The 12,700-nt window shown below is 30.9% G+C and overlaps 1 protein-coding gene across 1 annotated transcript; it reads right to left on the reverse strand.

Moving 5' to 3' along the window:
* Window positions 1–595: 595 nt before the first annotated feature.
* On the reverse strand, window positions 596–10,668 carry LOC139485156 (exoskeleton protein RP43-like). The gene is made up of 4 exons (XM_071269376.1): window positions 10,559–10,668; window positions 3,003–3,099; window positions 1,672–1,799; window positions 596–870 (listed from the first exon to the last, which is right to left on the reverse strand). Exons 1-4 carry the CDS (start codon window positions 10,629–10,631, stop codon window positions 683–685), a joined length of 486 nt encoding a protein of 161 aa, XP_071125477.1. The 5' UTR covers window positions 10,632–10,668; the 3' UTR covers window positions 596–682.
* Between the last annotated feature and the right edge of the window lie 2,032 nt (window positions 10,669–12,700).

Consider the following 12,700-nt stretch of genomic DNA (forward strand, 5'->3'; position numbering starts at 1 on the left):
TATTATTTGACGTCGTTTTCTGTCAGTGTCAATACAATGAAGAGCACAATACTGATTTTTTCAGAACCGATGTCATCAATTTGTGATTTGATGGTCGTAAATACCCGTTTAATGGCACCATCATATCACCAATTAATGCCTCTGGATTTTAAAATACTGTCATTTCATATTTGAATATGAATATAATGGGATATAAATACTAGTAGCATTTATCAATATGAAAAAATATAATATAATGCTAGTTGAATATAGTGAAATATGAATGTAATGAATATGGATATACTGAAATATGGATATAACGAAATACGAATATAATGAAATATAGCAAATTTGCACATAAATAATAATGAATGGGGAGCATAGTAACAGAAACATAGAAACATTGAACTTTGATTTTTCAAATAGTAAATAATATTTCACAATAATAAATATGTATATAAAAATATAATATGTATAAACTGGAATAAGGGGCCTTTATAATTTAAATAATTTTCCAACTATATAAATGTATTAGAGTGAATAAAACATCACCAAGAGTTTGCAAGAAATCGAATTGATAAAACGTATATATATCACTTAAACTTGTCTTGACAAATTTGTTTTTGCGCTATTTGTTTTACTTTACTTGCGTGTGTGAGATCATGTCATATTGTAAAAATTCTTTTGATAGGTTATTAGTCAATTAACCTGTATTAGAAGCCATTGTTGTTGTGACACCATTCGACCAGTATTCGATTTCAAAACCAGTATCTCCTACAGTATTGTCTGTCTCAAATAAGATATACATCTCTCCAGTCGAACTTTCTAAAGTTGCACTGTGTGTTTTTCCACAACAGGTTTTCAGCAATTCTGGACTGCTCGAGTTTGCCCCTGAAAATGACAGTAACCCTTTCCATCAATTGTATATTTAAAACTTAATATAAACAACATTCAATAACTAAAAGTAGTCAAGTTAACTGAGGCATTCTGTTACGTTTTTATAATGGTTTTACCTTTATTTAAATGCACTTTTATCGTATTTCAAAGCAAAGAGCATACGTTTACGATCTAAACAGAGCTAGTAAGAAGTGAAAACAATTTTGAAAAAAAATTAAGAAAATTTTGATATGGCAAATAATTGTCCGTGAACTGGAGTGTTCCTCGTGGATAGATAGTTCTTGCAAATAACAAAAGGAACACCAATTGTTTTTTTTTTAATTTACTAGGAAATCACAGTAATTCACTGCAATTAATGTGTTAAATATGAATTACAATTTGTGTGGGGTTGATGTGAATAAAATCAGCTTCAACCGGCCACTTTTCTTAAAATGTCCTGTACTAAGACATGAATATGGCAGTTGTTATCACATATTATGTTTCTATGTATGTTAGCGCTTGTTTTTGTAGCAGTTCATTGGATATTTTTGTTCCTTTCTTTTCTCTCTTGTAGATGATGTGGTTCTCTCCGTTTTGGGTTATTATCCGGTTTCGTTTCCGAGAAATCGATTTGTGACTATTTAACAGCGTCATAATACTACTTTACAGCATTAAATAAATAAGACAAAATAATGAAAATGTTGTTATTTTTTATAACAGAAATGAATTTAATCAACACTTCTAACTGTCAATAAAGTCTAATGTGTGAAAATATGCTAACAAAATCTGAATATATATACTATTACAGATAATCACCATCATACACGTAAAGGTAATCAGACAAACAGACTCCTTTAGCATTTTCTATGAAGCAAGTAGCAAAGTGTATTTTTATTGTGTGGTTGATCCAGTCTGTTGTTATATACCAGTCCTGTGTATAGTTCCTACAAAAACAGAATTGTCATTACCAGAACATCACTTGCTTCTGTTTCTTTCTAAATTTTATAATTTTCTTTAGTGGAGAGGAGGTTGACAGAATCAGACGAAACTATACGTTTGATATTAGACTTGAAGAGCGACTCAAATTCCAAAGAGATGTAGTTTAAATTATTTCATATATTTTGTATACCAGCAGCCTCGACGCATATGATATTTTGAGCGATATTTTATTTTCTAAAAGGAGTAAAATTACAATTCTAACATGACGTCCTTCAAACGCTTTGAGTACACACCCGTGGTAAAATATGAATATATTGTCAGGCTGTTCCAATCGTTCTCCCACGTCGTATGTTTTTTTTATGAATGTGATACCCGAAGTCATAGAACGATGACGTAAGAATATGAGCATTTTTTCGGGAAAATACACGCTTGCCAAAAGAAAAATCATCACAACAAGGAAACGTAAACAAACATTGCTAAATGTGGTATAAGCCGATTTTTTAAAATCATATAAGACATTATAAGTAAATTATAATTTAAATTTACCCAAAACTATCTTAATACGTTATTGTAAAAACTTTAAGCATGTCACTAATTCAGTTTGCTCCGTTCTTTTACGCCAATTTGATAGTGCGTTTATTTATGGGAACGGCAAATATTTGCCTCCACCTAGAGCGCTTCGATCCAAAACAATAGCCGTATTTGTCCTATTAGAATCGAAATAATTCATGAGGGCTTGAATATATCGTGATTTTACCACGGGTTGTCCCTTTATGCCGATATTTTACCCCTCGCTATCGCTCAGGGTAAAATATTTGTCATAAAGGGCCAACCCGTGGTCAAATTACGATATATTCCATCCCCCCCTGAATTATTTCTTAATTATACTATAAAATCACTAACGGTGTTACCTTAATAAAAAGATCTGTATTTTGAATCATGTTTTGCAATGTATTTGTTGTAAGAAATAGTTAAGAAGATTATTGCAGTCGAAATTTCAATGGATGTGTATGAAATAAATCAAAATATCATGTGACAAGAAACTAAATGACACATACTTTATGTTTATCAACTTACTATCTTCAGTTATGTGCAAATGTTTAGAAAAATCATTTTTCATATATTTCAGTTTTGAAAATACAAAATACTAAATTAAGATACTGGGCATGTATCTAAAGAAAAACATCAATTTAATGTTTATTGCATACCCGTCAGGATAACGTACATGTCCATCATATCCCGGATGTGAGGTAAATACATTAATCAATGGCGTTGCTGTCAATGGTATCAAACTACTGTATGCTACTGTAAACAATAATGATATTCAATATTAGAAATTGGATTAACAAATAGTTAGGAATCTCACAAAACATGTAAAATTAGAAATAAATGACAAAGAGCTCTTAATTGTAGCTTTTAAGTCAAGAACAATGTGACAACTTTTTCATAAATTGTCATTATAATTCGATAAACAGAAAGTTGAAGTAATTTGAATAATCTGATAAGACTTTGGCAAAAATTGCGACGGATATTCATACATGGAATGAACGACAGACAGAGGAAAGCCAGTATTCTATACATATAAAACTTTCAATGGTTGTCTATAAGCCCTTTGAATAACATTTCAATGCATGCATTATGCAGAATTTATAATCAGGTATTACGACTTGAATATATTAAATATCAATGTCCACATCATCATGAAATATATAACTAACATGAATGATAAAAGATATTGAAATTCATTTGAACATTAACGGACAAGATATCTGAATCAAAGCTTTTTTTTACCTCATTGACTTCGAATAGCACCAATCGTATGATACAAAATCATTCAATATTACTACAATAACATACAATTGAAAAACCAAATACATGTTATCCTTAAGTGTGTAAAACAGATTGTTCCCATCAAATGATAAAGTCATCAGGATACTCTTGACAACATTGTTATGATCAATTTAATTTTAAAGTAACTCAAAATTGTATTATGATGAAGTCAAAAAGACAGCTGTTTTTATTCAGAGATAAATAAAGTCTGAATCAAAGGAATAGACATTAAGTTTCTTAACTTAATCAACATATGATGTAAAATCAGCATGAGAGTAACATGAAAGAGAGAAACATATGAACAAATTTATACTGCCATGTACAAAAACTTTATAATTTGATGTTCCCATCGAATGCCGCAGTATCTAAGACCCATCTTATATCATCAAAAAGATCAAATTAATCCCATTCTTTGAACTTTTTATATCTGAATCTTGTTTAAACATATCTTAAATACGTCAAAACTACGTATGCAGAGTACTACGTTTTATGAAATTAGAGTATAGTTTTAATACCAAGGTCGTTAGCTTTTTCAATTTATCGTTTCACATTTGCAAATTCGGAGGCTTTAATAGCTAAATATGCGGAATGCATTTTGCTTGTTGTTCAGGGCCGTAAGACGACTAATAGTGGGTACTCCAGATCACATTATTTCTTGTGTAGTAATGAGTTAAACTTATAGTGTTTTGTACTGTCAGCATAAAGAACAAGACATAAATGTTTGTTAAATAAGTAGATTTGATTCGTAACTTCCTCCCAGGAAGGGGTTAGAACCTGTACTTGTTATTTTAACTCCCACGGCAACACTGCCTAGCTAGCATTAAGCAAAGACTTTATCCCCTCCTCTAACTCTAGCTTATAAAAATAAGCTTTCGTTTCTGGAGGTGTACCCTTCTCGTAGGAATTAAAAAAAGGATCTCTGCTACATATCAATATATATATATATTCAAGTCTAAATTCAAACATACGTTAAAACCTATGATTGCGTTGGATAAAAACCGCAATTTTTATGCGTGTGCATGTAAAACAAATTTCGTTGTAAAAGGGTCTAAATACAGCACTAACATCATTTTCCAAAAAAACAAAAGAGTGAAAAAGTATATTTAAAAAAAAACGCATTTGACTTACAGGACGAACAATTGATGTTCTTAAACCCTGAGGTGTACCCTTCTCGTAGGAATTTAAAAAGGATCTCTGCTACATATCAATATATATATATTCAAGTCTAAATTCAAACATACGTCCAAACCTATGATTGCGTTGGATAAAAACCGCAATTTTTATACGTGTGCATGTAAAACAAATTTCGTTGTAAAAGGGTCTAAATACAGCACTAACAACATTTTCCAAAAAAACAAAAGAGTGAAAAAGTATATTTAAAAAAAAACCGCATTTGACTAACAGGACGAACAACTGATGTTCTTTTAAAAACCCTGCTAACTGGCATTGACGATTACCAAAAAAATTAATCACAAGATGGAACAAAATGAATCTAAATATTAATTTAATACTAAACAGAAAACAATAAATTTGTGGCAAAGATGTTATACCACAAACATGAGGTGCAAAAATTTGTACACCAGATCCAAATTTCGACTATACATGTCTCTTCAGTGATGTTAGGGATCGAAACGGGATTCGGAAGGCCATATGATTTACCTCAATGTAGGATACTAGACTCTTAACTTTTAAAGAGTCCCAATATGACGAACGGATCATATAAATTTGTTTTACATGCACACGCAAAAAAACCGCAATTTTTTTTTGCGTGTGCATGTAAAAAAATAATCGTTGTAAGAGGGACTAAATACAGAACAAACAACATTTTCCAAGAGATCAAAAGAGTGAATAAGTAAATTTAAATAAAACGCATTTGACTAACAGGACGAACAACTGATGTTCTTAAACCCTACTTACTGCCATTGGCGATTGTCAAATAAATTTATCACAAGATTCTAGACTCTTGAATATTCAAGCCCAAACAAAATAAATATAAACAAGTCTAAATTGAAAACTACGTTCAAACCTATATATATATATATGAAAATACCTGTAACAAGTGAGGAGTATGACAGATGTTTATCATTTGTTTGATTTGATTTTACTTTTGAATATGCTGTTGATAAAGGAGTTTCCGTTTTGAATGTTCGTTGTAGTTCGATATTTTTGTTATCTTACATAACATGTACAGGTGCTGTTAAAAAAATTAATACAAAGAAAAGGGAAAGACCTTACAATTAGGAAGTTTAAATCATCTCTTTCTATTGTAAAGTGTTATTCTTAATCTATAGTTATTGCCACTTTTTCGATGTAAGTCACGATATAAAACAGACTATTTTGTTTAACCTGATTTAAGTGGGGTTTTTTTAAACATGTTTAACGCAGTTTATGAGCATTTCATCAATTAACCTGTTTCATGTTATTTAAAGGCATCAGCTGTCAAATTCGTGTTTGATTTGGCCTACTCATATTTGATTTGTAACATACTGAAACGCATATCTTGAAACTCTAACAGCATTTTTTGTAACTATTCAAGGAGTCGTTATAATATATCAGCATTTAGTGCGTATATTGTACTAGACGCCATCATTTTAACTATCGAGATAAATGTGAAGACAGTCAATGGTCAAACTACAAGATATGAGTTTAAATATTAATATAAATAGACAGAAAACCACGTATAATAGTCATATATGTTTTGATGGTATGATACTAAACCCCTAACGGGAAGGATTGTGCCTGATGTTCATATGATGAAACTTAATCTTTCAGTCAGTTTAATTGAAGTCTGGAGCTGGCATGTCAGTTAACTGCTAGCTAGTAGTCTGTTGTTATTTATGTATTATCGTCATTTTGTTTATTTTCTTTGGTTAAATCTTCGGACATCAGACTCGGACTTCTCTTGAACTGAATTTTAATGTGCGTATTGTTATGCGTTTACTTTTCTACATTGGCTAGAGGTATAGGGGGGGGGGGGGTTGAGATCTCACAAACATGTTTAACCCCGCCGCATATTTGCGACTGTCCCAAGTCAGGAGCCTCTGGCCTTTGTTAGTCTTGTATTATTTTAATTTTAGTTTCTTGTGTACAATTTGGAAATTAGTATGGCGTTCATTATCACTGAACTAGTATATATTTGTTAAGGGACCAGTTGAAGGACGCCTCCGGGTGCGGGAATTTCTCGCTACATTGAAGACTTGTTGGTGACCTTCTCCTGTTGGTTTTTTTTTTCTTTTTTCTATGGTCGGGTTGTTGTCTCTTTGGTACATTCCCCATTTCCATTCTCAATTTTATTAATGATATTTTTTCTAGGTCTTTTTTTTTTATATAAAACTTTAAAACAACGATTTACATGTATAAAACTTATTTGTAAGGGGTCTGGGGTATTAAATTTTAACCTTGGTACCTTTGATAACGTTTTCTCCTATTGTCAGTATTGATTCTACTGTTTCACTTTTCAATGCTGGCAATCGTATCTTTTGCATATCTAAAATTGCTTGCAACATGCGCTACCCATCTCTGACTAATGACGAAATTAATAGGTTACATGCATACGGATATGTATAAGGTTGAATTAACATGCACACTAAAATGCATTAGCGGTGTTGTTGAGTTCATTTTGACAATAATTTTTAAAAAAAAAAATAACTACCGAAAGCGTTACATTATTTCAATATTTCACTTTCATAATTTTTCATAACAAAATAAATAAAATTATAATGTGTACCAGAGTGATCAACTCATCAGTTGTTTTCTAAAAGAGGGACAAAAGATACCAGAGGGACAGTCAAACTCATCAATCGAAATTAAACTGACAACGCCATGGCTAAAAATGAATAGGACATACAGACAAACTATAGTACACATGACACAACAAAAAAAAAACTAAAGAATAAACATCACGAGCCCCACCAAAAACTAGGGTCGATCTCAGGTGCTCCGGAAGGGTAAGCAATTCCTGCTCCACATGTTGCACCCGTAGTGTTGCTTATGAGATATCAAATCCGGTAAATAGTCTAATTCGGTAGGTCGCATTTATGAAAGGGAAGGGGATTGTAGTTACGACGTCAGGAACATATCAGATATCATTTGTGAAACGGTTAATCCATAACAGTCAACCAAATCGTAATGGCGTCCGTAAAACTTACGATGATTTCAACTTCAACATTTGGAACTCTTGATTTAATAGCTTCCTTGTGAGCAACAACCCGCTGTCAAGAAAATCATGATAGGAAATGCAAGCACGGGACTATCGTATCAATTGGGAGATATATACACCGTATGCAGGTGCTGCTGGAATGTTTCTACTTAAAAATGGAGAGTTCACAATTGAAAAGCTGAAATCATCTCTTTTGTCGTAAAGTTTTGTTTTCAATCGACCCTCATTGTCAATTTCTAGATGTAAGTCAAGATATGAGGCCGACTTAACTGTATCTGTTGTATCCTTTATCTCTAGTTCAATGGGATAGATGCATTCGACAAAGTCACAAAATTTTGAATAATTTAGTGAAAGAACATCATCTATATAGCGGAAAGTAGAGTTAAAGGATACTGCTAACTTCTTATCTTTCTTCCTAATAAGTTCCTGTATAAAGTCAGCCTCATAATAATAAAGAAACAAGTCGGCAAGAAGAGGGGCACAATTCGTTCGCATTGGAATGCCGATAGTCTAATGTATACATATAATACTGTTCTTTTGTAAATATTTGTACTTCAATAGAAGTAAGCTATAGTAAATGGTCTAAATATAAAATATAAAATGTCAAATTGACTTTGACCTATATTTTATGATCAGATGTATTATACATTGTATATATAGACCTCTATTTTATGATCAGATGTATAATTCATTGTATGTATTGTAAAGAAGGTCTCTCACTTCATATCTCATTTTTAATATTTCAAGAGAAACTCTTAATAAAATATTCAAATGACAATGAGTCTAAAATAAACAAACTCAGTAAGTAAAATAACAAATTGTCTGATCTACTAGGAAAGTTCAAAACGAAAATACCCTTATAAAATGGCAAAATAAAAGCTCAAACACATAAACAATACATGCACTGGATGATATATATCTTCCATTTTTACAATGGAGAGGACATCTGAATACTACTAACGGTCATACATGTATAACTCGATCTAAACATAGATATGTACCGATTATCAAGTTGTCTGAATGTTGATATTATTAGTTACACAGTGTGCAATTGTCCTAATACGAGAATTTATCGGGTCAATTAAATTCATATCGGGTGAGGCGAAGCCAAACCCTATATGAATTTTATTGACCCGATAAATTCCGTATTAGGACAATTGAACACTGTGCAACGAATTTATCCTGATTTTGTTATATTACATATTATTATATTCAAATTCAATTTTAGGACAATATAAATAAATATATATTTGAGATATTATATCTGAAACTGTGAAAAATATAAGATATTATATTATGACTACAAAGCAACTCAATTGTTTTTTGTTTTTTTAGTTTTTAGTTCAATGGTATAAGGGAGATAATTCCAATTGACGTAATAAATAAGGGAGATAATTCCAATTGACGTGATAAAAAATTGTACTAAAATTTATTAGGACAAGATCAGCCAATCAAATTACGAGAATTACTCAAAATCAGGATAAGTATAGATTATCGGGTTTTCTACACATTAATATCGTAAAATATCAGCCGTGAGCCACAATGTGAACCTTTTTGGCGAGTGAGCGATTATCTTTTTATCGTTCTATTACTGATCTTTTTATCGTTCTATTACTGATCTTTTCTTTCTCCCTAAGACAGTTTTACGCTTGACGAAAGAGCAAGCTTCATAACGTCTACTCTCGCATTGTGACGTCGCTGATAACTTCTCACACATTATGACGTCGCTGATAATGCCTGGTCTCGTTTTGAAGTCTTGATACGAGAATTACGGAGCGACAGAGCAGGGTGATATTTGCGTAGGGAAGGACGATAATGTAAAATATCCGCTGCGAGTCACAATATGAAGCTTTTTGTCGAGTGAGCGCAACACGAGATAAAAAGAGTCTTCATATTTTGTCGAACAGCTAATAATTTACAATATCAATATGCAGATACCCTGATAATCGATTTATTGGGCTGTATTTGCGTCTTTTGTGAGTGTTTTCTTCGTTTCACCAGCAACCGAAAGTAGACTTCATAAGTTCGAGTCAAACTTATCAACGTCGGTTCAAACATTATGACGTCGCTGATATGTCTGCGTCAAAGTTATTAAGGCCAGGTCAACGTGTTTGACGTCACAAAGCCGTGATTTGCAAATATATTTAGTGATATAGAGATTGGGACGACCGATAAAAATATATATAACACTCATTTCCAATTGGCCATTATTATCGATCTGTTCTATGTCATTCTATATGTTTACAAAAACAAGCTTACCATCGTGTTTCGTGTTCTTACCAGTTTAAGAATATATTTTTTGTGAGAAAAAAAATCTGTCAATAGTAAAGTTCTCTCTTATTTCACTTTCAAGATTGCAATTGTTTTTCTTTCATAAACGAAAATATTTGAGAAAATAGTGATATCTTAAATGGCAAATAAGGAGTTTATGAAAAAAAATAATATATAAGCAATGACTCTCACATGAAAAATGGTTCAGGTTACTCCCAAGTATATAAAAAAAAATAGTGTTTGATTATCAACGAAATAAAAAAAGGAACGGGTTCTCAGAACATTAATTAAACATTTTACTACTGTAATAAACAGTTGTAAAATATAAAGATAAAATAGTCGAACTATCAAAAACAAAAACATATATTTAAATTGAAAGCTTCAGTTTTACTTGTCAAATATTATGAACTTGTACATTATGAAATATGTGATAAAAGATTTTAACAAATGTATTAAAATAGTAAATACTTTTTCGTCTTGTTTCTAGTTGCGTAACAATCTTACCAGGGAAATCGGATCCATCTATAAAGAAAGGCACTGAACATAAGGCAAACATATATAGGTACACATAAGACATCCCAACTTTGCACTTTTACACTAACGTTCAAAGTAATTTGCAGATAAACTAGATATTTAAAAACACTCTGCTGGGTAATTTGGAATTGAATGCTCACGCATAACCTGTAATTTTCATTGGTTTATATTACATTTTGTAAGATAAGAAAACAGTTTATCAAATGATTGATTGTAACAATGTATTTAGATTTATAAGCAACTTAATTATAACTAAATAACAAAAGTTCATTCACAAAACAGTCTTACTATATATACAATGAGTGATGATCTTAACTTGCTTTGGTATTTATTCATAATCTTTTGGAAACAAATAAAACATATAAAACAAAAACATAACGTTTAACAATGACAACACATATAGAAGTAGTCGTACATATCTTTTTCATAAACTAGTGTGTCTTGATAAATATATAGTTGTTAATATGTTAATAGCAAATTTAACCGTAATTGATTTTAACGAATCAGCTTATTGCTGAAAAAGAAAACGTATCGTATTTATTTCTTTTATCTATTCATTAAAAAATGAATAACTAATCATAAACTCAATCAACCTCTTAAAATACAAAAATACAAAAGTAATGATTTATCAATACTTGGGGGATAAATCATATGTATTAATATTAACATTCACATTTAATTCGTATTTGATATGCCTTTCCAACTGTTTTAATTTATGCGCAACTGAGGTAGAAATACACAGTTAGGGGAAAAACTGACACTCAAATGTTTTACCAACCTCTTTCCTTTGCTTTTTAACAAATAAGGCTAAATGTTTTTTGTTATGTATGTGCAAACGAATAGAAACAGTATCTTCGATAGCATTCCACAAAATAAAATGGTAAAATTTAATATCTTTTTGGTGTAACAATGGCAGCAATTAGTATTTATTTGATACTTAAATATTGCAAAATAGATTGTACAAATGTCACAAAAAAGTCCTCAAAATTAGTCCAAATCCATATATAAGAGTGATACTTTTTCTTAAATCATTGACATTTATCTTTCAAGAGAGCCAAAAGCATAGTACTAAAAAAATATGGATTTCAATTCATTTTTTTTCATAAAAGTGAGTCAAAACGTTCAAATAATTTATGAAAGACAAGAATAACTTTCACGGATTTGAAAATACCGAAGGTAAAACCGAAAAAAAAGCCCATAAAAAAACAAAAACGATATTGATGTTCATATGAACTCTCTTTGAAAGCTATATCATTCTTCATCAATATAACAATCAATTGTATTGCTTAAACCGTTCATGTTTGAAAACAAGAACTATCTTTAAAAAAGATATCCGACGTATTTAAATTTGGGTATATGTTTAAAACTATCATTTCGATAACCTTCAGAAGCACAAAGATACCATTAAAATAACGTTTTCTCTGTTGCAACAAAGTTTACATTTAAATTATATAATTGTCCCGAATAAACAGCTGTCACGGATGCAAAGAGCTATTTTAGAAACAATTATTTAAAAAAGATATAAATCTCTGTAAGATCTAGTTCAAATATTTATAGTTTTTCACTTGCTTTCCATCATAATATAATTAACGAGACGTTTTTTTCTAACACAACCAAATCACCCACCATAACAGCATTTTGTCCAATCACAGAAAGGATTGTCGAGCATGCGTATTCTGTTGCCTTAGTTAAGCGTCCTTAAGTTCAAAGGGCACACACCGAAACTATACCGACTACGTCGGAAAAAACACTTATGACCAAAATGCGATACAAAATTCCTAACTGTGTATTGCTACTTGAATTGTATGCAGACATGTCTCTATCATACAAAATTTGTGTCGCCTGTGTTATCTTTGAAAATATTTTTTTTTATAATATTGCAGGGTCATGTGGATGAAAACAATTGTTAGTAATTATAAAGAATAGAAAACAGAAAAATAACACCATGTTGTGATTGTCTTTCCGTTGACGATCATAAATCTAGTTAATTTTAATTTGGATTCGTTGATTCTGAAATAAAGAAAGAGAGTAATATTTATATATATACATATGTACATATGTGTACTTTAAGATCCAATGTAACACTAATTTTAATTTACTAATTATAAATAT

This window comes from Mytilus edulis, chromosome 8 (assembly GCF_963676685.1).
Source record: "Mytilus edulis chromosome 8, xbMytEdul2.2, whole genome shotgun sequence".
NCBI classification, from domain to species: Eukaryota; Metazoa; Mollusca; class Bivalvia; order Mytilida; family Mytilidae; genus Mytilus; species Mytilus edulis.